Raw genomic sequence first — 27,400 nt, forward strand, 5'->3', positions numbered from 1 at the left:
GGATTGTAAATTCACATTACTTATGTCTTTACAATGACAGGGTTACCGCAAACGTTTGGCCGATTTCCGTGAGTCTACCATGGACCGTGAGTTCATTCAAACCTTCAGGGAGGATTCAGAGGAAGGAATGTTTCAGTCCAACCTCTCAGAAGTCAACGACCGCTACGAGAGCCTGAAGCTGAAAGCCAACAAGCACACTCAGCAGATATTATATCTCTTGAGTCTCCACGAGAAGTATCGTTACTCAGTGGAGCAGGTGATGACATGGATCGAGGAGATCCAGCTGACCGTTGAGAATGCGACTCAGATCCAACCAGGACCCGAGCAGATAGAGGCACTCAAGGTAAGATCAGATTAGAAGCAGAACTAAAGAAAGATATTACTTTGGTTGGTTTTCATTTATTTTATATTTATTTTCATATTCAGTGATCACAAATATAAAGATGTAAAGGAAAGTGTGAAAGCAAATGGAAACTGAATGTTGCAGACTTTAAGTTGAAACAGATGAAGAGAATGGAATGCCAAGGTTATGCCAAAACATGAGAAAATATGACATTCTATCACTGAGACTGTGCTCCTTTAACTCATCATACAACCACCCACCTAACTTAAATCTTTACTGCGACTTGTGAAAGAACCTTGTAGCAATGAAAAATTGGCTTGTCTCCTTCCAATCCTAAGGCGATAAATGTGTAGTGACCTGTTTGCTAGAGAACTTCTGCAGTATTCTGATTTCATTTCGACAACGATGGAAATGTCACTCTTCCTTTAAACCTTTCAGGCTGTGCAAGATGACGTCGCTCGCCATCTCAAGGACATTGAGAGACTGAAAACCACTGGCAACGAACTGGCCGAACACCAGGGTGACCTCAAAGAAACTATTGACAAAACTGTGGGTAGGTAGAAACAGTCACAATTTAATGTGTAAACCTTTAAGTCTTCTCAAGTATTAAAATAACCCTCACCTCATAATACACAGAAACAAATTCATGATTCGAGGTCTAAAAATGATCTATAATAAACAAATAATGTACAGAAAGTCCAATGTAACATTTTACAACAAAGCCTACCAAAAATATCCTGAAATATGTGTAACTTTTGGTACACTTTTTTCCCCTTCACAGAGGATGCTCTGAGCAAGTACCAATATATTGATACCATCGTAGCTGAGAAGAGCACAAACTTACAGAGCGCCATGGCTGACATGGGAGACCTCCAAGATGGCATCGATTCAACCCAAAACTGGTTGGACGACCTAGAATGGAAGATCAGCAAGATAGATGGCAATAAAGTCACTGTCAAAAAAGAACCAATCCTGGAGGAAATACAGAACGTCAAGGTATGTACATTATTGACTGAGTACATCAGTGACTGAGTCCATCAGTGTCTGAGTCCATCAGTGACTGAGTCCATTAGTGACTGAGTCCATCAGTGACTGAGTCCATCAGTGTCTGAGTACATCAGTGTCTGACTCCTTTACTTATGTTAGCAATTTCAGACTTTTAAACACATTAACATTTCTTGAAATTCAGAATGTGATCAAATAATTTATTCTGTGATAATAATGGATCCTGATGCTGTATGTGAGGGAAAACCAGATATCTTTACAGCAAACATTTCACAGTAACAATAATATGAGATAAAATCCAGATGTCTTGCAGCAAGCACTTCACTTAGGGTGAGAGAATTGCTGATAGCTTTAGCGCCTGTTGTCTTTCTTTTCCATCTTGAGAGCTTAATGTCAATGGCATCTGATGTCACTGGTCTTAAGTTTGATAGATTACTCCTGGAAACTCTTCATCTTCATCAACTTCTTCATCCTCAGCAGCCCCATCTCATGCTGCTAAATAATTCACTGTTTAAATGACCTTATCCATCACTTCCTTTAAGGTCCTTGATATAGACCTGCAGAACCACCAGCCAATCCTGGAGAACCTGAACAGCAAAGCAGAGCGGGTGATACAGACCAGCAACCCTGCCACGGCGCATAACACTCGTATCGCCATCGACGACATCAACAAACGATACGAGAAGCTTCAGAGTACAGTGTCCTCCTACAGCACTGACCTGAATGGAATGTCCACAGACTTGAGTAGTTTGGTGGAGGAGGTAGACAGGATGGAAGATTGGCTCTTCTCAGTACTGGATGTCCTGGAATCAAAAGACCTCAAGAAACAAGTCATCCCAGATATAGAAAAGACAATTAGTGTAAGTTAGAATCAACAATGGTTGACAGCTTACTCATTTAGGGGGAGGGGGGAGGCAGTTGTGGAAGGGTTGGGCTGAGGTGATGGATGAGAAGGTTGGCACTTGTCAGGGCTGCGATGCTGTATCTTAAAATTATGGTTTTTAAGTCGATGGAAAATCTTACATATTGAGTTTTACATTATTGATACTAACTTGAAGCATTCTTTATGAGAGATTACATGAAAATACAGGGAACTTGTAGAGATAAACCGATAATGGAATCACTGAATTGAGATATTTATTCCTCTCAAATGCCCCATTGCAGGAACTGAGTCGTGAGGTAGATAGCCACCTCCCAACCTACAAGAGCATCAGTAAGCTAGCTGATACCCTCGTCAAGCACCCCCGGACCTTGGACCCGACCTTCGTCAAGGAGCTGATGAAGAATCTGGACCGCAACTGGCAGACGATGGATGAAGCTCTAACCAGGCTGTGAGTTCAGTTGCTTTATCAATTTACTCATCACGTGACATTACAAGAGTTATCATGTTCAGTTGTTACTACTGTTTTACAGCACATTGCTTTGTATTATCTGCAGTCTCTTTTTGGGGGATGGAGGCAGTGGGGGTGGGTATGGGAAGGGGGGTTGGGGATGGGAAAGATACCTATAGTTCCCTTCATGAGACAGTGGCATGAATTCAGATGTAAGTATTCCTGAGCAGTTGAAAAATAATGGAAGAGTAAAAAGGGAAGGAAGAGGAAAGCATTACTTGGTTATTGGTCAGGTAGTTGGAAAGTTGCAATTCTGAAACTTTCTTTCATTTCCAATCTTCGGATAGTAAGATCCTGTTTCATGTTGACCTGTTTCTTCTCCTGAATTATATCAGGAACGAGTTCTTGCAGGAAAGAAAACGGCTGAATGATAAGTTCCGCAACTCTGTTCGTGTAACCACCATGTGGTTGGAACCTACCGAGGCCAAGTTTAACCAGTTGCCAGAGATTGCGTTCACGGTGAACGAACTGAAGAACCAGTTAGACCAGATGAAAGTAAGTACTTGACAAGAATAAAGAAAAGAAATGTTTGTGTGAACAAACAAAAAGTAATAATTATAGTGCTCAAAACTCCACAAAGACAACAAAAAGTAACAATTGTAGTACTCAAAACTCCATAAAGACAACAAAAAGTAACAATTGTTCTGTTCAAAACTCCATAAAGGTGAGGAGTAAAAGTCAATATTCCCATTTTAGTTATTGCCAACATTTAAGCTTGGAATGGACTAGATATATGTAGCTACATTTCAATTAGTTTTTGTGTCTAACATCATATATATATTACTTTTGTAAGAAAATGCAAATTCTTGTGCATTCTCGTTTCTGATTAGTATATTGATTATTTCACTCAGCCTTCTCCCTTACACACCCCTCTCCCTATTATTTACCCTCCCCTATCACAATCTTGTCCCTATCACATCCCAACCTGTCCCACATCCTGTCCCCTGTGATATGTCCTCTTCCTATCACATTCCCACCTCCCCCCCATATTACAGTCTCTCCCCTCTCACACCCCTTCTTCCCACCACATGACCTCTGCCTTCTTCACCTTCCTATTGAAATGCCATCATAGACTGTACATAATGGAGATAATTGTTGTTTTCCAGCCACTGAGTCGAGAGGTGACACAATTCAAGCCAAAGGTCGATGAGATGATGGACTGTGGCAAGTCTTTGGACGCCCTGATTCAGTCAGCCGAGACCGTTGTGACCAACCGAAGAAGGTCAACGCATGTAGCCCGGGGAGATGTAGCTAGGACTGACCGTAGAGTGGTGGAAATTCAACAAAATTTCCAGGTCACTGAAGGTGAATGAAAGATTAGAAACTCTTTCTTATATATGCCTGTTGGATAGGTCTGGATATAAATAGCATAAGGACAACATTATATTTACATGCTGCAATCTCAAATATTCAATCCAGAAGTAAACAGTCCATTTTATTTATGATTTGTGGTAAGGGTAAACTTAAATTGCCCCCAAATATGCAAGAAAAGTAGAAATGGTCCTCTATTGCTTTACCTCTTATTCCTCTGACTCCATCATCATCAAACCTCACAGAGAGTTATAAATATAAAATTTTATTAAATCACTGTTTGTTTTTCAATTCCTTTGTATTTCAGACTCGGACGTGATGAGAGAGTCCAAGGGATTGAAGAAACGGTACGATGACCTGCACAGGGACGTCAACTTTAGAGGTGAGGCCATCAGAGAGAAGTACGAGATAATTCAACAGTACGACGAACGGAACGACAAACTCAACTCCATGCTGCAGTGGAGTCGACCAATCAAGGCAAAGCTGCAGGAACCAATCCCGGACACCACTGACGTCTCCTTGGTAACCAAACTGATTGCAGATCACAAGGTAAGATGGTCGTTTCTCATGACTTATGCTGATCAGAGGAATTGGCGTAATTTGTTATTCATTGCATGAAAGACTTGGTACAGTTGCTTGCAACCTATCTGCAAGAGCAGGTCTAATTCTTTTATTATCGATGACCATTTTTGGTGCTTTTAGCATATTTTTAAATTCTATTTCTGATAACCTTTGAAGTACTCACAGGTCTAATGTACTTCTTGTTTTATTCTCAAGGTACTTCACAGTGAGTTGATGCGTCAGAGACCAACCACCCTGGAAGCCATCGGAAATGGAGAGCACCTCCTCCACGATCACCAGGACAAACTCTCGCCACAGCAAACCCAGGAGATGCGAGAGAGAATCACAGAGTTACGGGAGTACTTTGATACCCTGATTGGTCTGTCACATGAACGTAATGGCGCCCTCAGAGATCTGCTCAACAAACTGGAAACCGACTACCGCAGGAAGGTATGCTATCTTTGTTTGATATTTATTGTTATAAAACAAATATATTATTTTGCAAACTAACTGCTGTTCTGGTGCATGGAGGGACACACAATGTCTATTTAGTGTTGTATCAGTCTATTGTATTACTATGTACATATATATTCCTTTCAGACCAACTTTGAGGCTGACATCAAGAAAGCAATTGATACGATGGTGAGTCTGTTAGACTGGGTCAGCCAGGCAGAGAAGTCTCTGGGCAATGAACAGCCAATGCAGGAAACCAATCAAGTGGTCAAACAACAGATCCAGGAACATAAGGTACATTAATAGAAACATTCTAAAATACATTAAACAAATAGTTTACTGTGTTGGTAACTGTGCTTGGTACATTAATGGTAACATTCTTACATACATTAAACAAATAGTTTACTGTGTTGGTAACTGTGCTTAACTTTTAAAAAAAAACATTTGTGTAGACTTTGACAAGTCCATTGTCTTTGAAGCTGAATTTCTGTGTTCAGGTTCATAACTAAGAAGAACAAAAGCAAATTTCTTTAAGAAGAAGGGAAACAAGAATATGTTGATCAATTATTTGAAACATATTACTTTGCTATTTTCATACATGTTGCTTTGTATTTTACGAAATTGCTCATTGTTTGCTCAAAAGTTTTATTTATTTGTCACAAGGCTGTTTGCTAGATTTAAATTTATATATCAATAAATATATTTATATATATATATATATATATATATATATATATATATATATATATATATAAATGTAGACTTCCTTAAAAGCCTCTTCATGTCTTGCTTCAAGTCTTAAGATAGTGACATCTTTTACATTTTGTAATTTGACCTTAGCCTGGAACCAGTACCCGTCCATCTTTCAAATTGTCTCGTTACATTTCTGCCAATCCACAGGTGATCTATGAAGATATTCTAGGACACCAACAACCGATCCTGCTGGCCCTACACAACACCCAACAATTCCTGACAGACAGCAGTTCTGAGCTGACCACCGATGTACGCAAGAAGCTACAGGACGGAAGCACATCTCTGCAAAAGCGTTATGAAACTGTCGTACGTGATTCCGAGACCCGCACTCGGCAATTGAGCACAGGTGATGAAGACTTGGAGCAAGTCGAACCGGACATGGCTAAATTTGAGGAGTGGTTACAGTCTGCTGAAAGAAACTTGGATAAACTCACCCAGAATGTGGGAACGGACTTGGACACCCTCAAGAAACAGGTTGGTACTATCAATTTATTTTCACCCTCAGTTTGAAATTCCAAATGAAATATTTTTTATAGATCCTCACAAATGTTTAGAAATGAAAAGAGTGTGTTTCAGGGGGAGGGGGAGGACAAGGCAGCCGAGGGGATCATTATTTTAGGCTTTGTTGATTTCAGACAGAATTTTTGCTCTCATGTGGATTCTTTGCTGATTTTGTTTTATTGTGACCAATTTTGTTATCAATAGGTACGAAATCTAAGAGATTTTAACCAAGAGGTATTCACCCACAAAAGTGACCTTGGCATGATCAGCATGACTGGTCAGAAGTTCGTAAAGGATTCTGCAAGTCACCGCAACACCCTGGCTGGTTTCCGTTCCAGCACCCTCTCAGCGCAGTTCAACCGGTCATTCCGCGAGAATCCAGACCAACGCATCGTGTTGAACAAAGTCAACGAACTCAACACTCGTTATGAGCGCTTGCAGACGACTGGGTCCGTTCACCAAACGACTCTGAACACACTCTGTGAGAAACTCTCTGCCTATCGAGATGCTGTGGAAAGTACATTGAACTGGTTGCAGGGGATGTACGAAACCCAGAAACGGTTGATGAATGAGGCCATGGGAGTGGAACCGGAGTTCCTTGAGAGGCAGATTGAGAGAATCAAGGTCAGTGTTTTCTGAAAATAAGATAGTAAAGGTGACATAGCCTTGACTTTAGAGGTTTATAGATGCAATGCTGCGTAGATCAATAGATTCTTGAAAAAGATGAAAATGGTATATTTATTATGTTTGCTGTTGGTATTAGTTTGTATTGACTGTAGTAAGTAATTTTAATAATAACTTGATGCAAACAGAATATTTCTTTCTTTTGGGGCGCAGAAACTCATCAGTTACAAAAAGTTGATAACCAATTTGTAAATGTAGAAAAAAAATCTCATGTGAAAAATAAAGAAGATATACGGAGGCAATACTAAAAGACCATTGAGGCATGTAAACATTGTAATAAATAAACAAACCTTAAAACATAAAATGGACAATGACAGAAATATAAGAGACAAACTTGAGTGAAATTAGGTAAACATTCCTCAGAAGATTTAACTGAGTAATTCATAGAGGGCAATTTTCAATTTTGTACAATATCGGTTTTTGTCGCAAAGATAGACATTACAAGATTCGAACTTTAAGTAATATTTTAGTAACAAGTTTTATGCTAGATCCACATAATTTGTGATATTTTCTTGGCCTGTGTTTGCTTTTGCAGTCGTTCCAGACTGAAGTAGCTGACCACGCTGTGAACATTGAACGAGTGCAGACTGTCGGTCAAGACTTAGTCAGCACGCACCAGGAACTCAGAAGAGATGTCGAAAAGACTTTGAGTAAGTCCAATGTTCTACATATTAGCAACCATTGGTTTCTCTATATCTTTATAACAAACATGAAGTAATGTTATTTATGAAATTATAATTACACACATTCAATGTGTTGTAAGACTTAGCAAAATAACATGTGACCATATAGGGTAATTTTTAGACATAATTGACATATTCAATGCCAAATCACCATGCATCTTAGTACTTGGTCATTCTTGATGCGTCATCCATATTTTTATTATATCGGAGTGGGAAACATAATATAATTGTATCATGTAACACAATCGTTATAACTTCTGTAGTATAAGCAGCCTGTCCTACCTAATTTGATCACTAACCATATGGTTTAATTAAGTACATTGAAGTGATACATGGAATGCCTGAAGTAAGACTCCTCAGTTTTTACTGTCATCTTAAGTTGAATTCATAAGTCGTAAGTTTAATCACACTTCTATTCCTCAGACACCATCACTGAGAAGTACAACAATCTCAATATGTCTTACGACGTTCGAATCACGACTCTGAGAACTCGCATGACCCAGTCACATGACGTCATGCAAAACTTGGACAATCTCTCGCAGTGGTTACAGAATATGGAGCAGAAGAGTGATGCAATCTCCAGCGTATCACTACCAGCAAAGAAAGAACCGTTGGTGGAGCATTGTACCCAACAGAAGGTAAAGTCAAAAGAGCACCGTGTCAAAGGTCACAAACATGGCCAGACTAACTCTGTTTAATATTCATTTTGTTGTTGTTAAAAACTTATTTGTTGAATAACACTTGAATTCACACCATCAAGGACAAGTAAGAATTACCTGCATCGTCAGGAACACAGTATTGTCACACTTGAAGAGCTTGTTTGAAGCAATAAGAAAATGTAAGGAAAGTGAATATGGACCATTTACACCCAATTATAGGGTATTAGTATTATTTGCATGACATGAGACTGATGAAAAGTGTCATTCCTCTTACTTTTGATTCAAGTGAAATAACAAGCCAGATTTTACAGGAAATTTTACTTTTAACTTGTTTTTTCTTCTTCAAGTGAATGCACTATTTTGTTGTACATTATCTGATTGCACCATTCAGGAGGAGGGTAAATTAAGTCACTCATACTTTAAATATGTTCCTTTTCTTTGTTGATTATTTACATTTGTATATTTACCTTTAAACTTTTACTGAATGTTTAAATTTGAACTATTTTCAAACCATTACAGAAATTTCACACAGAGCTGCAGTCACTGCAACCAATGATTGAAAGTGCGCACACCAAGGTGGCGCCGTTGCTGAAGGAAGCAGAACCAGAGACCAAACGAACAATCGAAACCAAACTTGAGTCCATCAGCCAAATGTAAGAGAACATAAAACTTTCTTTTCTCCTTTTTGAAATAAATTCCTTGAACTTCTTTGGGTGAAGTGTGATATTCAAGCAATGTTCATTTGTGATATTCCAGCAAAGAAGATAAATGCAAAGTTTTATTTACCTTGTTGAGATTTTAAATCATTTGCTTTAAATACATGTACACTGTATTATGAAGATATTAAATATTTGAAATATTGTAAGATAGCAAAATGCCTAAATTGTCTCGCATAGTTGATGGTTTAGGGAGCACAGACATTAAAGAGTTTGGGGGTTTGTTTTAAAGGTACAACAAACTGCACAAGAGCAACGAAGACAAGATCAAGACACTGGATGACACCGTCAACCAGCTGGATATCCTGGAGACAACTATCATAGAAGCTGATGAGTTCATCATTCCACTCATGTTAGAGTTGCACTCACCCGACCTGGTCCATCTAGAACCCCAGCAGGCACAGAAGAAAATACAGGTAAGGATTGGATTGAGTACAAGATGAAGGAGATAGTAACTGACTTAAGGAGAAATTGTTGGAGGGGAGGGGGGGGGGTTGCTGGGGGTGGTTAACAGGCTGGGGTGTTCATCATTCCACTCATGTTAGAGTTGCACTCACCAGACCTGGTCCATCTACACCATCAGCAGACACAGAAGAAATACAGGTAAGGTTTGGATTGAGTATAAGATGAAGGAGATAGTAACTGACTGAAAGAGAAGTTTTGGAGGGGGAGGGGGCGGTGATTGGGGTGGTTAACAGGCTGGGGTGTTCATCATTCCTCTTATGTTAGAGCTCAATCCTCAGAGACATAAAGTACCCATGAAATTAAAAATATGTAACAATTGAATGAGGGGTAGAAGGAGGGGGAATATCAGATACCTGTGACAGTCTCAATTGTTGAAAATGAAATAGTCTGACCTTATAGATATACCAAAGAAAGTAAAAGATTTGTCTCTCTGTAATTCGTGGACCTAAGATTACTTGATATTGTTTATTCTTGGACTTAATATTAATTGATATTGTTTATTCTTGGACTTAATATTAATAGATATTGTTTATTCTTGGACTGAATATTAATTGATATTGTTTATTATTGGGTTTTGTTATTTCTGCAGGAGACTAAGAGGAAGCTGGAGCTGTATGGACCAAAGATGGAGCGATTGAACCAGATGTTAACTCAAGTCAAAGCCAACCCTGCCATCAGGGACACTTCCAACGTCCAAATCATGTTTGATAATGTCAACTTCAACTTAAGGAACCTAGATGATCTGGTGGATCAGAGGTATGAAGATAACTTGGTTCATTCATTCTTGAAATAAAATTATATAATCTTCTTCTTAAATCAGATGGAATGTTTACAGAATTACTAGGCATTTTCCTTTCACTTTCAATGCTCATGGTACCAGCTGGATGGGAGGGTATTGAACGATGCAACCAAATACATTGGGAGGTGAAGGAGATCTGTCCAACGTAAATGCAGGGCCATCGTAAGGAACCAACTTGTGTTGAAAGCAAGAAGAGAGAAAATACCCAGCAGAATTAAATTCCATTTCTGACTTTGCAAACCAGAAATATTGCAATATACAGGAAACTGGTCACTGCTGAACAAGAATAATCTTCAATAGATCAAGGATGTGTGTCCCAGGGTGGGTGTCCACATGGGAACATAATGATTGTTGAGTGTTACTTGATAACTGCACCACCAAGTTACATTCCATTTTTAGCATCCTTACATTACATAACCTCAGAATAGTAGAGGTGGTTTGAGCTAATTTTGATCCTTCTCTTTGTGTAACAGGCATCAGCAGTTTGATGAGCTTCTAGAGGTCCAGGAACGTTTTGACAAGGTGAACAAAGAAGCATCAGACACAATGGCAGATATGGAGAGGGGCTTCCAGCGCCTGCCGACCACCCAGAGGGACCAGAGAGAGGTCAGAGAACAGATGAATGTGGTAGAGGTGAGTGTCTCATAAGGGTACTAGCAGGACAGTCCAAAATGATGATAATCAAAACCAAATAACAAAAAGATATTTGTAGGATGTTGCCACTATTTTGTTGATACAGTTTCTAGATGTTGATGAAAGAGTGTTCTGGGTTTTCATAATGCATACAGAGTTTGTCGACAAAGAGTGTAAATAGCATTTTTCAAAACAGAGCATTATTTTGACCGCCCGATGAAAACATTTTTCTCAATTCTCTACAGCCGATGAAAGTTGATGCCCAGAACTTTGAACAAAAGGTGGATGAAGTGACCAGAGTTGGACAGGCCCTGGAGAAGGTCAAACAGGAGATGTTGGAACCGTTGAACACTGCCCCAATCAAACGATCAGTGACGTTTGGTGCAAACCAGGTCATCGAGATCCCATCTGTAAGGAAGCCTCGTAGAACCTATGAACAGATGGAACAGAGCATGTACATCCCTGATGGTAAGTCTCAGTGGTTGATTGTTTAAGTTAAACTGAATGGATAGGAAGTAATGTGTTAGCCCATTGGCATCATATCATTATGTAGCAGTAATGTTAGATGTATTTTTGGAATGCCTAGCAGAAGAAAAGAGAAACATTGGTATGTTGGATTTGATAAACTTATTTTGACCTGTTCACAATTTTTCTCTCATTCTTCATCGTAGAATCACCAATTGGCGAAGAGATATCCTTGACAACCAACCGATACCACGACTTTTCCAAGAACCTCAACAACCGCATCGATAATCTGAAATTGGCCGACGATTACATGCAGCTGTTGAACGACGGTCGTAATTTTGTGGACTGGGAGGACCAAGCAGATGTCAGACTTGACCAGACTCGTCCAACAAGTTCAGAACCAGATACACTGGCTCAGGAGATATCTGTCTTTAGGGTATGTCTTGATCTAACCCTTGTTATTTGTGGCCTTAGATTCTCTTTCTTTTTGTCCTCTAAAGCGGGAGTGATGTAATCAGGCTCGTTGATTTGTTACAGGAATAAGAGAAATAAGAGGTAGACCCTTTACAAATACAACTGTTTAAGAGGAAGATATACAACATTTTGCTAGGATTGACGGCTAAAGTACAGTGGGATACTTTAGTAAACAGAATTTAGCACTGATTAGAATTTCCAGAAACCAATTATGGAAGAGGAACACAAATGACCAGGGCATGGTGATAAGAAATATTTAATTTCTCTATTAGCAACATGGCCATCGCAACAAATTACCACCACAACAAAAAGATCATAAATTTAACAATTTCTTGATTTGAAATACTACGAATGGGAAATAAATTATGTAATGAATATTCATAACTGAACTGTACAATAAAAAGAGCTGTTATAGAAAATTCCCAGGTTCCTATTCATTGAGCTGTTGATAAACTAATTGCATGTTAAATATTATATAAGGAATAATACTTTTGGTTCTTTATTTTTAAAACGCTTCTATGTCTCTTTAACATGATTAGGATGTGGTGGATGACATCGACGCTCACCGCAATCCAATCTCGGATCGAGTTCTTAGACTGGAGCAATTCCTGAACGAGAACCGTCCCAACCTGAGCAGCGAACAAATCCGCAACATTCAAGACTTGATTAGTCAGTTACGAGACAAGTATGCTGACCTTCAGAAGAAGTCTGGCTTGGAGCTTCAAAATGCAGAGACCAATTTAGCCCAACTAATCAGTGACAGGAAAGAGATGGTAAGGGTTATTTTGTTTATCAAACCATATTTCTGCATATTGGCTCCTCTTTTTTGCAGAAATTTGAATATGTAAAGTTTTTATTTACTGTTTGTTTTATCTTTGATTTTTGTTAGAAATCAACTTAACTATGTTTCCTTTAATGTTATATTGATGTTGTTTATAGCAATTGTCATTGGATACTTTGAATTGTGGATCTCTGTTGCAAAAATGTGAAGATATGCATTTTCGTTTTGGCCCATTTATCTTTTTGCAATATAATAAAAAATTCAATTTCAACGTTTATCTATCAAATTAATGTTGATTTTTGTTGTTGTTATAGGAAATGGCAAAGGAGCGTAGCCAAGCCCTCCAACAATCTATACTTGCTCTGGATAACTGGATATCTCAGGTGGAGAACACTCTGGGGTCAGAACAACCACAGAGGGAAGAGTCAAGCCCTCTGAACCAGAAACTAGACAGCCTCAAGGTAAGCATCAAAGGATATATTGAGGAAGATTGGAAAAAAAATAATGCTGAGATCTTATCAAAGTAAGGAATAAAGAAGGGAAACATTTATTGTGTAGAAAATATGAGAATATGTGAGGCAAGAAACAAAAGAATTTTGAATTGTGAACCTGTTAAATTGATTTTAACATATTTTGTTATGGATATTACAGGTTAGGGAACCGACGTGATTAAAACTTGTAGATATCACTATAAGAATTATTATAACACAAAAAGAAAGAATACTTATGACAGAAACCTGAATGAGAGATAACAATTGAACGTTTGATAGATCCAAGCAATCGATGCTTTGTAACAGGATTGAAGCCATTTGTATCGGGAATACAAAGCCCTTACTCTACCTACTTAACTAGTCATTCCTAGGTTGATGGTAAATTTGATAAGCAATATGTAAAAAATTTGTTAACTATGCTAGAATAAATTTTACTTGTAGTACTAGGCTGCTTATGTTATCTCTTTTCAGCGTCGTCTTAATTGGTCTTTGATTTGTTCTCGCTTTCAGAACCTTCAGGGTGACATTGTATCCCACAAAGAACTGGTCGCAAGAACGGTCCAAGACGTGAGTCATTTCCTGGAACAGCTCGGCCACAGGCTTGCTCCGAATGACCGCTCAAACTTACAGGACACTGCAGACAGACTTCAATCTCGCTACGATGTCGTAGACAGGGAGACCAACCAGCGTTTGAGTAAAGTGTCATACGCTGCCGATGATCTGGGTAAATTTGACAGAGAAGGAAATACCTTCGATGATTGGCTGGGAGAGGCAGAGCGCCAGCTGGTACAGAGTCAAAGGAGTGTCCCGACAGATTTACAACAACTGGACGGTGAGCTGAAGAAGCAACAGGAGTTTGCAGAAAATATCAGCGACCACAAAGGAGATCTGAAGTTCATTAATATGACTGGAACAAAGTTTGAAGAGAATGCAAAGGTTAGAAGCAGCTTCATAATTGGTCTAGCATGTTGCTATGACAACTGTCTGATGCTGTCGTAGCAAGCATCAGTCTGCTTTGCAGAAGGTACAGAGATATGGAAATTGTAATAATTGAACAGATTAAAGAATTTTGAAGATTTTTCTAGAATTTGAACAACTCTGTTTATTTGAAGTTTGTATAATAGCCTATAACTTTACTAACAGTGCATTAAGGGTAGCCTACCTAACTACTTGGGTTAATGCATTTATTGAATGCTTGTTTTTCTCAAGGACTACAAGACAGACCTGGAAAACTTCCGTAGCAACGTCATGCCGCGTGACTTCAATCGATCATTCCGAGAAAATCCCGACCAGAACATGATCCGGGAACGATGCGTTAATCTGAACGATCGTTACGGTCAGCTGAAGACGTCCAACTCTCAATATGTCATCAGACTCACAGAGATACTCAATAGACAGACCAAGCATGAACATTGTGCTAAAACCACAGATGGGTGGTTGACTGATGCCCGCAGTCAACTGGACACCTTACTGATTGAGCCCGTCTCAGCAGAACCAGCCATACTGCAACAGCAGATTGATCGACTTAAGGTATTACAAAATTAATTCATTTGACAGTATATAAATTTGTATTGAGATACAAAATAAAGCTCAAAATAATATTGAAAAAATATGTTGCAAAAATAAATGAGTTCTGTAGTCTCTGTGATAAACTGGGCACTCTAGTAGCTTGATGACACCTCAACTCACAAACAGTTGGCATCATAAACTAAAATGGTCGCACATTAGTTTTTGTTTAAATCATTCCAGTTCTTTCGAAGACTATCAAATAGTGAACTTTTGTAGATTGGTGGTTGATAGAATGCTATGATCATAATTAAAAATTTTACTGAGATGGTAGTGAATGCTACATTGAATATATTGTAATATTAATCGTCAGACTAAAATTCAACGTAAAGTTTACCCCATTGGTGTTGTATGTTATTATTCCTATTAAAGTTGTACTTCTGATCCTGAGAGGCTGATCTTACTGTCAGACACAACAAGTTATGGGTTATTCCAAGTTGGTGTCACATCACCAGACCTTGAAAAATTTCCATCTATTTTATCCTTCATATTTCCATCTATTTTATCCTTCATATTTCCATCTGTTTTATCCTTCATATTTCCATCTGTTTTATCCTTCATATTTCCATCTGTTTTATCCTTCATATTTCCATCTATTTTATCCTTTGATATTTCCATATATTTTATCCTTCATATTTCCATCTCTTTTATCCCGCAGTCATTCCATGATGATGTTGTCGTCCATTCAGATGAAGTGGAAGAAGTCAAAGAAACTGGTGAGAGCCTCCTGCAAGTCCAACCTGACCTCCGGTCAAGTGTCTCAAGGACTGTGGGTGAGTGATTTTTGATCTCTACATCCCTTATTCCTTTGAAATACCAGGCAATCTTTAAAAGTGTTCTTGAGAAGCTCTCTAGAATATTATTTGTTTGAAAGTGCAACTTTTCTTGAACGTTATAAACAGGATTCAGACCTCAAGAAGCCATTTCCAATAACTTCTTGTGGTCTTTCTTGTTCTGTGCTTGTGGCTGGCACATATTATGTACTCTCATGTTTGATTTGGTCTATTGATATATTGAAATTAATGTTGTAGCATGATGCGTCATCTGTGGTTGATCTTTTTCCTTCATCACATATCCCTCCCATCTGTTTATTAAATAAAATTTGTTATTTTCACAGAGGACACTGTCCAACGATACCAGAGTCTAAGTGGAGACATTGACCGCCGACTGTCTGCTCTGCAAGATGCCCTGACTAGATCTCAGAGTGTCCAAGACCTGCTGAGTAATCTCTTGAAGTGGCTGGACCAGGCAGAGAGAGACCTACACATGCTGGACAAAGGGACTGCAATCAGGGTACAGAAGGAACCCCTGCTGGAGCACTACCAGCAGTTTAAGGTGAGTGTACTGGTGTAGGGGAGAGAAGGGGAGAGGAGGGGAGGGGAGAGGAGAGGAGGGGAGAGGATGGGAGAGACGGGGAGAGGAGGGGGTGGGAAGGGTAGGGAAGGGGAGAGGGGGAGCAAGAGGTGGGGAAAGTTGTCTCAGAAATTGCCCATGCAGCCTTGCTTACACTATTGGCAGAAATGACAGATAAAGGTCATGCGAACATTACACTGTAAAGATGACATTTTCTGGTGTAATATTTTTAAATCCCATCTTTTAGTGTATTATTGCCCTGAATTGCTTCAGCAGTACTTTTGTCATTTTTGAATCATTTTTTGCAAACATAAGTTGATACACAAATTCCTTCTTCTTCTTTTTTTGCTGTAGATCGTTAAGAATGACATTGACAACCATCGGCCAGTTCTGGACAAGGTGAACCAATCCGCTGACCAGCTGATACAGACCAGTGAACCGAAAGTAGCCCAACTGATCCAACAACGTCTGGATGAGGTGAACAGGAGGTTCATGGACGTGGACAGCAGCACAAACAGCTGTGGTGAATCCATCTCTGACATGACAGAAAAACTGGGCGAGTTTGAGAAGGAAGTCAACAGTTTGGAGGATTGGGAGCTGCCGGTCCTACAGTCACTGGAGAGTGCAACCTTCATGAGAGGCGAGCTGACGGAAACTGCTGGGAAGCTCAAGGTAGGAAGGAGTAAAGAATATCATAAATAGACTGGGAAGTTATAATGAAATATGAATGAGGAATGAAATTATATGCACGGCCTAGATTAGGCTCAAGGTAGTGGGGAGTAAAGAACAACATAAATAGACTGGGAAGTTATAAATGAAATATGAATGAGGAATGAAATTATAAACACGACCTTAATACAGCAGTAGAACCCAACAATTATGTTGGACTAAGTTACTGTTTTTTAATTCTTACCAATCCTCCTCAATGGTAACTTTGGTTGCTGGTTTTTGTCTGTACTTGGAAAATAGATCATCATCCATGTTTGTAAAAAAAATAGTTTAATGAATACAAGTTATGAGATTTTGGAAAGCTATAGATACTCATTGGCCATTACGCATTGTTGCACTAAAACAAGAAATAAAATGACATAGTTGTAATGTTTCGGGCAGCTAGTTGACAGTAAGATACCCTTTAACTTGATGGTGGTGGATTTCACCAGTGCAGAGGAATTTAGTTACTCTATTTATATGTTTACTCCTTGAATCGTGTTATGAAAATACTGCCTTTAGATTTCAGGATTCTGATAATTTTGGTCTAACTTTCTCTTAGGATCATCAGAGGCAGGTTGAGAGCCATGTTCCCCAGTTGAAGAGGATACGTGTTCTTGGGGAAGAGCTTCTCTCCAACCCAAGGGCCAGCGATACTTCTTACGTTGTTTCTGTACTCCAAAATGTAGAAGCAAACTGGGAGTCCTTGGAGGATGACATTGTCAGGAGGTAAGGACCACAACATAGAAAGGGCAAAATTACTTTATTCTTTGCAAGTATAAAGAACCACAAAAATCATGGCAAAATGTCATACAAAGTAGTATGCAACTTGTACAGCATTGTAAAGCACTTTAAAGCATTGTAAAGCACTGTTAAGCATTGTAAAGCAGTGTAAAGCATTGTCAGTCATTCTGTGCATTTGTTCTTCTTGTTTTCTATTTTAAAGTTAGTCTTGTCCTTTGCCTGAGTCACAACAAAACAGTGAAATCATTCAAATATTAAGGGTGCTCTGTAGTACCTTCTCCTTCTGTAATAGTCCTATTTTGATAATTCTTTGTTGTTGCTCTTATTTAATATATTGTCCATACCTCTTAGTATGTTATCCGAATCCCTGCTTGCACCTGTAATTACTTTCAATTCATTTTTGTTTGCAGGAACAAACAACTTGAGGAGAGAGAAATGGCCACCAAGCATTACTTAGCCTCTAGCAAGCAAACTAACCAGTGGATTGATAGCAATGAACGTAAAGTTCGTCAACTCCAGCCTGTATCCAAGGACCTCAGCACTGTACAGATTCAGCTTCAAGAAGTCATAGTAAGCATTATTGTCAAGATTTGCCAATTTCAAAATAGTTTTAATTAAATAACATATTTGTTTATCACAAAATAGCTCAGGAGGAGCCTTTGCTTCAGCATGTTATGGTTGGATGCATTGTTATTTCTTTGGTTTCTGTTGTGGGGTTAAAGGTCAGTGAAGGTCAACAAATGGTCACATGATGATGAATTTGTACAATAGGATGTGTCACAAAGCAAAACTTGACGAATGTAACTTTTTAGGCAGAATTCTCCTTTGATAGTTAGTAGAGGGTATTTTGTGTTCAGCAAAAGCTGACATCTGTATAAGATTTGACTATATTTTTGTGTTTTCTTAGTAAATAATATATAAAGTATTAAGTTTAGTTTTGGCTGCATAGCAAAGATTTTGGATGCATGACCATGTTTTACAGGCAAAGAAATGAGAAAAAAAATGAAGTGTGAAAAATGAAGTGAAAAATGAGTGTCACAGTGTCTGTTACGAGTCTCTTATATGTTGAAAGAATCCAGTGAAGTGATCTGAATATTTCTTCCTGTTTTTATCATCAGCCAATCTGTGACGATGTGGAAGCCTATGAACCAAGCATCAAGGAGCATATGGAAACAGGGAATGCCTTGGATGTGATCCTGAGGTCAACACAGACTCCCATATCTACCATCCCTCACAGGAGCTCCACATCTGTTGGGGTGGGAAAACGATCGGGAGACCGTACCCGACAACGACCTACCTACGACCAAATGGAACAGTCCTTCATCAGCGATGGTAAAATTCTGTCTCATTTTATGTGTTGTCGCTTCTCTCAGTTAAACCTTTAAAAGCATTCAAATTATATTGATATCATTTTTCAAATCATTTTGGTAAGTAATATAGTAGAGTAACCTAGTTTTGTTATAATATAAGGTCAGAATATTACCTCCTGGCCATGCAAATAATCTAAATAGTCCAGTTATATGAACATAGAACTAGCAGCAATAGCTTTTGCCAGAATTGGCTGTTACTTCTTAAGCATGGCTCCTGCACTAAAACCATTGACTAGTAAAATAAAATTGAATTCCGAAATACTTCATTCTGCATTTCATGATCAGATCTTACAACAAGTTATAATAGTTAGTCAGTTCTGTAATAACTCTGTTTTAATATTTCTCTTGTCTTTTCATGTTTAATAGAAGTTTTTCAAATGGTACCTTGTTAGCTTGGCATTGCTTCTTTACCTCAGTACCATCAATAGAATGTACATGGGTTTTGTCCAGCCTAAAGGCCCGGTCACACTATACCGATATTTTATCGGAATACTATCCGATTTTCCCAGAGGAATTGAAACAGACAGTTTTTCGTTCGGGTCTTCTAGCCACAGTGATAAAGGACCTGATTTGCTATCTGTTGAGCCATTCCGATGTGGAATAGCCCTCTCCTAACTTTTGATATTGACTCCGTTTCCTTTTATCGGTTAGCTATCCGATTTCTCTTCCGATTTTTATCGCTTTTCGATGTGACGTCACTTCAGAATGTAGTCAGTTCTAGAACCCCTCAGATTTGAAGTAGGTATTCGAATATTCTACTGCATTCATTACATTCACTACCACAAACCTCACTCTTCGGCCTTAAATCGGAAAAATCGGACCGTATTTCGATAAAATATCGCTGTAGTGTGACCGGGCCTTAATACTAGCTTGCTGTGTGTAGACATATATTTTTACAAACATATGTAGAAGAAATAATTCCTTCCATTTTCATTGCCTCATACTTTTGTCAATTAGATCTTTGACAAAGGTTTCCTTTGTAATCAAAATAAAGAAAGAACAATTGTTTTTACAAATAGTGGTAAATTTATTTCTTGTATTATTCCCTAGACTATTCTTCTACCAAGCAAGAGGTCAACCAGTTGGTTGACCAGTACGATGAGATCCGTAGCAAGGTACTGACCCGTCAAGAGCTCCTGGCTCTGCTGGTACAGTATCTTGATATTGATACACAGATGGACAACAGGAAGGACTGGCTGACCACTCTGGACAAACAACTGAGTGGACGTCCCATGGTACGAGATGACATGCCTTCCCTGCAGAGAGAGCTTGAAGAGATTCAGGTACAAAAAACAGAAGGATTTAATATTAACTCTCTTAAAAACCAAGTTTTCACTTTTCACTAGAGACAACCTAGTCATCTGAATAATATCTTTTCTATTGTCTTTGAAGTATATTTGTTGTTTGTCCAGAACAGTTGCAATAAGTCAATAATTAACTTCAGCCCTGATTTGTAAGATATTCAAAAAATTGTTTGTATTTAGGGAGATTTAGGCTTAGTTGTGATATCTGTTGGTATTGACATGTTATATATGTTGTGCTATGTGGGTAATATATGTTTTGATATATATAGTTGTGTGACATCTGTGTGTTATATATATTATACATATTTATACATATCTATATATATAGTTGTGTGACATCTGTGTGTTATATATATTATACATATTTATACATATCTATATATATAGTTGTGTGACATCTATGTGTTTTATATATATTAATATATATGTATATATCTTATTATCCAAAATTAGTTAATATATGCAAACATTTTCCGATTATCTGTATTACCTTCGGTCCTGACCAGTTCTGCTAATAAGGGTTTTACTGTATTCTGAAGCAATGCTTTAGTAACATGTATCTACTCCTTATACCACAGACCATCTTGAGAGAATTGAATAACCACAGAGGGCCAATCTTAGAGCTCCTCAACAGCGGAGACGTTTTCTTGAAAGTGAACCGTGACAAACTAGCCTCAGATCAGAGACAGGACATGGAGAGGAAGATAGAAGAGATCAGACGTCTGCTGGAGCAAGAATATGACACGGCAGATGAGATGAGGAGAGACCTGGAAGAGAGAATCAGAAGACTGAAGGAAGAAATGGATGAACAGGTGAATATAACCTTTAAAATGGGGGAAGGAGGGAGGTGGGGGAGGGATAGGTTAAGGAAAATGGATGAACAGGTGAATATAGCCTTTAAAATGGGGGAAGAAGGGGGGTGGAGGGGGGATAGGTTAAATGGATGAACAGGTGAATATAGCCTTTGAAATGGGGGAAGGAGGGGAGGTGGGAGGGGGAAGAGATAGGTTAAGGAAAATGGAAAAAGAAATATAAATTGTCACTAAATTAGGAAGGATGTGAGATTGAGTGAGGGAAGAGGGTTGATTTGTGGAGTAAATAGCTGAAAGAGATGGACACAGTCATGAATGTGGCCAAAACAGTGAAGGTTGAAAACAAGTTACTATAGGTGTTCAAATATGTACAGAGTAGAGGGGTAAGGTAGGTCTGGGATATGGGTGTTAGAAGCAAAATAGGAGGGGCGTCAGGGATTGTTTCTAGAAGTATTGTCATGAAAGTTACAAATGAATAGGACAGAAGATGAAAGCAAGAAGGTAAATATGAATTTTGTTATATTTTTTAAGGAAATGAGAAGCTTGTTAGTTCATATTTCTAATATCTCAATGTTTTGTGGTTTTATAATTGCCTCTTTTTGATGCTGATATTTTTTGTATATTTTGATATTCATATGATAAATTGTTAATGATATCCCCCCATTCCTACTCACATGACAGTAACAATTTGCTATTGTAGAATTAGAGATCTCTTTTAGTTTTAGTTTTACTGGATTTTCTCTCTTGCCTCAATAAATTAGTGCCTTTGGTGACTAACTTTTGATGCCTAGGTAGCCTTAGATTTTAGCCTTCTGGTGTTGCTATATGATTATCACATTGGTCAAAATTTAACTCTTTTCAAGAAAAATTTTTCATATTTCTTTAATATCACTTCTTCTATGTTTTATTTACTTTTTTGTGTAGTTTTATTTGTGTATTGACCTTGTATTACAAACTTTTGGTGGTTAACTTCATATTTTTGAAAAATCTGTGTTTTGGGGTATTTTGTTGTTCTTTCTAGGATGTTATGATTTTCAAAATAAAGCTACAAAAAATGTTTATCTATTTTTTCTTTTTTTCTCCCTTTAATAGATATTGCAATTTATTATCTCTCAGGTTTATAATATTTTTACTTTGAATTATGGTTGCACAGTTGACTCTTTACTTGTATTGTGTATAAATAGATTTTGTTTATTGAAACAAACATTCATGCTTTTGTTTTTCTTGAGTGTAGCATGCATTATTTACTCATTACCATTGATCATTCATGAACACAATTAATATTAGTATTGATGTTGTTGATTTTGTGAACCCTGATTCTCTTTTCCTTAGTCTAAGTTGGAATTGCAGTTTTTGGAGACCTCCACTGCTCTGACCGATCTCTTAGAGTGGTTAAGGGTTACAGAGGAACAAGTTTGCAGTCAACAGCCCCTGATGGACAGCTCATCAGATGTAGGGAGACAGACAGAGAAACACAAGGTGACCTCTTAAATCATTATCATATACTCATACATATCATATGATAGTACTATTAAAACTCACCAATTGTGTCCCCATAAGCATGAAAGGATTCTTGAAAGCTGAACAAATTGTCTTCTTTCTTTAAAGATTCTCTTTGGGATGATATCTTTCAAGCTAATGACCTATGATTGACCTATGACCTATTGATCTATAATTGAAAGGGAAATATAATGGAATGTGTTCATCAGTTTTTGTTTAACAAATGCCCTTTTGTCGGTCAGAAAAAAAAGTGTTTTTTGGTCTGATAGACAAGTTGATTTACTTAAATTCAGCAGGTTTTTCTGCTTCTCAGAAAGTTAATGTTATTTATTTTCTCTTTTCCATGACAATTTGTTCCTGTTTAGATGGTCAATTCTGACATCCAAGCTCACTCAGAACCTGTACAACAGGTCATCCAGGATGCTCAGCAGCTCATCAAGGCTAAAGGTCATCGCCTTAGCGATGAGGATAACAGCAAGCTGAAGGATAACATCCAACACCTGCGATCCCGTTATGACGTCCTGAACCGACACTCAACAGAACGTTTGAGTCGTCTGGAGTTCTGTCAACAAGATCTGACCAAAGATGAAGATGACTTGAAGGAGTTTGAGGATTGGCTAAGACCTGCCGAGGAGGAGATGGATCGAATCCTAAGAAACATCGGCACAGACGTCAAGACGCTCTCGGCTCAAGCCAAGGACCATCAAAACTTCAAGAACGACGTTGTTACCCACTCTGCAGACCTCAAGTATCTGAACAAGTCAGTGACACAGTATCTGGAAACTTCACAGGTAGGCATCAATGGATATGTATTCATTTAAATATGTAAATATGCATGTATACCTATATACATATTCATATATTTATTGACATACATGTACTTATACATATGCATATATATATGCATATATGCATATACTCATTGACAAACATGTATACATACACATACATACATAAACACATGCATTAATCTTACATGTGTATCTTGAGATAGATTTAAATATGCATATATTAGTGTGGAAATCACAAAAACTAACTTAAACAGAGCTGACAGATGGGGTAAACTTTAGTTGCATTAAAGCTCAGTTCCTTTAATTAAATGATTATATTCTAATGTTATTTCTCAATCTACCACAGACCTACAGAATGTTCATCACAGACTTTAGACAGCTGACTATGCCCAAACAGTTTTTGCGATCCTTCAATGAAAACACAGACTCTGGCACCCTCAAGAACAGACTCTCTGATGACAACGCACGTTATGAGAGGTTGAAGGTATCCTGCATTGACCATGCTCACCTTCTGGATGATCTGGTGGACAAGCACAGGTCCTTTTCCACATCAGTATCCACTGCTGAAAAGTGGCTGCAGGTTGCCCACAACACACTGCCCTCTATCCTCAGGGAGCCAGTTGGCGCCGAAACTGCCACCATCAAGAAACAGATAGAGAAGCTGAACAATTTCCGCACAGAAGTGGCAGATCACCATGGAGACATCGATGCAGTACAGCAAACTGCACATGATCTTTCAGAGACTCAACCAACAGTGAGACCGGAAGTCCAGAATGAATCTGGTAAGACCATCTCCAACACGGCAGGGTGTTACATTACTGATCTCACACAAGCCCTGTGCATGCCCCACCAGGCCACACAAGCCCTGTGCATGCCCCACCAGGCCCCATGTTTATATCACTTGTGTAAAGTATTGTACAGGTTTATATGAATACTATGAAATATTTCTGTCAGCATGTAGCCTTATCAATTGATGACACAACCATCTTAGGCCAGAGCTTTGATGTAAATTGTCTCATTTTTCCTTTCTCGTTTCAACGGCCCCCTCAGGCTTCCTCCTCTCTTCTCTCACTTCCAAGTTTCAGTGTCACCTACATTTTATATGCAAATTAATTTATTCTTTCTCATTACATAGGCCTTTAGGCACTTCTCCCTCTTGCTCCCACACCCACAAATCACCCCCCTTCTCCATCCCCCTCCCCCTCCATTTTCAGTGTCTGCTACATGTGAATTTTCCTTTACAGATGACATTGTGAGCAGATACCAGTCTCTAGATGCTCAACTAGCTGACAGAGACAGGGTGCTGCAGAAGGCCTTAGCGGACTCTCAGAACGTCCATGCCAACCTTGATGAGTTTATGAATTGGCTGGACACTACGGAGAGGGACGTCCATAAACTAGACAAAGGGACTGTCGTAGTGGCCAAGAAAGCACCCATTCAAGAGAACATGCAACAGGGAGCTGTAAGTTATTTTAAATTTATTTCCTTTAAACAGTTTTTAAAGTCCCTGTTTATGCTTGACTGATTCATGAGCAAATGTTTTTGCTGCATTTTACGTTGAATTCTAAGACAGTAAGAGAGGCTGACTGGTCAGAATATTGATGGGTTTGTGCAAAATACAGATTGCACAGGTCAACAGAGTATACTAGTTTATTCTCAAGAAGTGCTGTAAATATAACATTGCTCTCAGTGATATTAATGAGTGTAGGTTGCTATGGCATGAGTCATTGTCATGTTGGTCAATATCGAGTGTTCTGGAATAATTTTTCCATTTTTTTCTGACAGATGTATTGTTCCTATCAATCACCTCTCATGTTCCTCATCTTCCCTAATGTTGTCCTTTTGGTATATCTTGAAAGGTTTTTTTTTTCTCCATATCTTGAGATCTTTTACATTTCAGTTGTAGGATGGATGCTATAATTGCCGTATCCTGTCTTACATTTTTTTCTTCTTCAGAGAATCGATGGAGACATCAAGAGCAGGAAGGGTATGATGGAGGAAGTCATCCAAGCAGCCAATCAGCTGATGACAGAGTGTCAGCCAGGAGAGGCCAGTATCCTCAAATCAAAACTGGAAACTGTCCACTCAAGATACTCTCAGGTAATTTCAAAGAGATCTAAATTATCTGGCTGTTTTAGAGGGGTGGGTCAATATTAAGATTGCCAGAGTTTATAATGAGATCGTACAAACACAACCACAGTGTTACATTATAGCTAGTGTGGAGTACACCAGCACTTGTGTTTGTTTATTCAACCGTCTCATTATTTTCCTAGTCCCTTGATTCTGCAGGATATGATTGATTCGTATTTCAAAATTTGACAACTGTTCATAGTCAGTTTGCTGTTTATCATTCAGTTTCATGATGTGTTTTAATACTCTCTCTTTTTGACATGTCCAATTTAACATGTCTCTTTTATGAATATTTATCATGTAGGCATATTTATCTTAATTTATATGTGAATATTCATAGGTTTCTGACAACACTGAGGAACACACCAGACAGCTCTCATCACTCCAGGACAAGCTGAATGACTTTGAGAAAGCATTGGATGAACTGGAAGATTGGATGCTTCCATTACTGGAACGGGTGGAATCAAAAGAATTCATGCAACAGGAATTGCCTGTGATACAAGAACAACTCAGGGTGAGTTGTTGCATGAAATGACTGATGGGGGGGGGGAGGGCATAGAATTCTGAGTGGGAGGGGGCGTGGCTGGAAGGAGATACATAGTTGATTATAGTTCTTGATAAACACCTTTTAGAAGAACAGCCTTTAGGTTGATGTGGTGAATACTAAGTTTTATTTAAATGTTTTGAAACTTTTCAATGTTGGGTTAGAACTTAATACTTAAAGATAGATGGTTCTTATCATTTCCTTGGAGGAGTAATTATTTAATACCAGTATGTAGTGCTAATTTTCAGGAAAGTAAAGTGATTGAGAATATTTGGATGAACTCATGTTTTGATTTTGTCAATGAACTGAGACAGCTGTAAAAGTTGAGTGATGCAATGTTTTTCTCTGATTTTGATAGATAATATTGGAATATCTAAATCTTTTCAGGATAACTCAAAGCAGTTTGACAGTCATCGGTCTCTGTTCCAGAGGATCCACGAGATGGCCCGAGAACTGATGGACCACCCCAAGGCCATGGACGTGTCCGAGATTAAAACCATGCTGACAAACTGTACCATGAACTGGGAGTGTCTAGAGAATGCACTCACCAAGAGGTAACACCTTAGCTGATATAACCTGTTATTGTACAGGAATCAAAAATGATGTTATGTATGTGGTTTAAATACACTCACAAAGAGGTAACACCTTAGCTGCTAAAACCTATTACTGTACAGGAATTTAAAAGGATGTTATGTATGTGGTTTAAATACACTCACCAAGAAGTAACACCTTAGCTGCTAAAACCTGTTACTGTACAGGAATCAAAAAGGATGTAATGTATGTGGTTTAAATACACTCATCAAGAGGTAACACCTTAGCTGCTAAAACTTGTATTGTAACAAGATTAAAAGGATGTTATGTGTGTGGTGTGGTAAATTAAAACAAGAGTTTTGTATCCAATGTTGTAAAATCGAAAACCAGAAATATGATGATACAATTTTTATCATCCTTTTTTTTGTCTCATTAGGAATGAGCAATTTGAGAGGAAGAATGCTTCTGCCAAAAAGTTTAACACTTCTTACTCAGAAGTGGGTGGCTGGCTTGGCAGCTCAGAGAGAAAACTGGACCAAATGGGACCTGTTGGCAGGGACATAAAGATGCTCCAATCGCAAATTAGTGACCTGAAGGTAAATAAGTGTGGCCAATGTTCCTATTCTTGATTCTTCTTCTTGATAACATGTTTCATAGATGACAAGAGCAATAGCTTGTAGCAACATCCTTTAGTGAACAATTCTTTACGTTATTCAGTATTTTAATGCAAGTAGTTATCTCTCCTCATGATTCCCCAAAAGGGCAAATAAATACTATGTAATGTAGCATAGTATAAAGTAGTGTTGTGTAGTGTTATTTATTAGTGTAGTGTAGTACAGTGTTATGTAATGTTATGATAGGTAAGGTTATGTAATGTAA

The 27,400-nt window shown here is 38.3% G+C and overlaps 1 protein-coding gene across 15 annotated transcripts in view; it reads left to right on the forward strand.

The window, feature by feature from the left end:
- LOC139973076 (uncharacterized) overlaps nt 1-27,400 on the forward strand; it is a 293,321-nt gene that overhangs the window by 100,525 nt on the left and 165,396 nt on the right. For all 15 annotated transcript variants that reach the window (XM_071979459.1, XM_071979458.1, XM_071979453.1 and 12 more), the window contains 40 exons: nt 41-343; nt 782-896; nt 1,125-1,339; nt 1,891-2,208; nt 2,513-2,679; nt 3,075-3,234; nt 3,846-4,044; nt 4,358-4,599; nt 4,828-5,061; nt 5,212-5,358; nt 5,965-6,291; nt 6,523-6,942; nt 7,538-7,652; nt 8,109-8,323; nt 8,864-8,997; nt 9,293-9,476; nt 10,115-10,281; nt 10,798-10,957; nt 11,203-11,425; nt 11,629-11,858; nt 12,436-12,669; nt 12,992-13,138; nt 13,679-14,104; nt 14,378-14,698; nt 15,393-15,507; nt 15,852-16,069; nt 16,442-16,759; nt 17,358-17,524; nt 17,950-18,109; nt 18,658-18,871; nt 19,960-20,192; nt 20,792-21,025; nt 22,358-22,504; nt 22,891-23,316; nt 23,663-24,098; nt 24,561-24,778; nt 25,273-25,416; nt 25,787-25,960; nt 26,378-26,544; nt 26,958-27,117. In XM_071979459.1, the coding sequence (XP_071835560.1) occupies nt 41-343; nt 782-896; nt 1,125-1,339; nt 1,891-2,208; nt 2,513-2,679; nt 3,075-3,234; nt 3,846-4,044; nt 4,358-4,599; nt 4,828-5,061; nt 5,212-5,358; nt 5,965-6,291; nt 6,523-6,942; nt 7,538-7,652; nt 8,109-8,323; nt 8,864-8,997; nt 9,293-9,476; nt 10,115-10,281; nt 10,798-10,957; nt 11,203-11,425; nt 11,629-11,858; nt 12,436-12,669; nt 12,992-13,138; nt 13,679-14,104; nt 14,378-14,698; nt 15,393-15,507; nt 15,852-16,069; nt 16,442-16,759; nt 17,358-17,524; nt 17,950-18,109; nt 18,658-18,871; nt 19,960-20,192; nt 20,792-21,025; nt 22,358-22,504; nt 22,891-23,316; nt 23,663-24,098; nt 24,561-24,778; nt 25,273-25,416; nt 25,787-25,960; nt 26,378-26,544; nt 26,958-27,117 (8,934 nt within the window). The remainder of the gene's footprint in view (nt 1-40; nt 344-781; nt 897-1,124; nt 1,340-1,890; nt 2,209-2,512; nt 2,680-3,074; nt 3,235-3,845; nt 4,045-4,357; nt 4,600-4,827; nt 5,062-5,211; nt 5,359-5,964; nt 6,292-6,522; nt 6,943-7,537; nt 7,653-8,108; nt 8,324-8,863; nt 8,998-9,292; nt 9,477-10,114; nt 10,282-10,797; nt 10,958-11,202; nt 11,426-11,628; nt 11,859-12,435; nt 12,670-12,991; nt 13,139-13,678; nt 14,105-14,377; nt 14,699-15,392; nt 15,508-15,851; nt 16,070-16,441; nt 16,760-17,357; nt 17,525-17,949; nt 18,110-18,657; nt 18,872-19,959; nt 20,193-20,791; nt 21,026-22,357; nt 22,505-22,890; nt 23,317-23,662; nt 24,099-24,560; nt 24,779-25,272; nt 25,417-25,786; nt 25,961-26,377; nt 26,545-26,957; nt 27,118-27,400) is intronic.

This window comes from Apostichopus japonicus, chromosome 9 (assembly GCF_037975245.1).
Source record: "Apostichopus japonicus isolate 1M-3 chromosome 9, ASM3797524v1, whole genome shotgun sequence".
NCBI lineage: Eukaryota > Metazoa > Echinodermata > Holothuroidea > Aspidochirotida > Stichopodidae > Apostichopus > Apostichopus japonicus.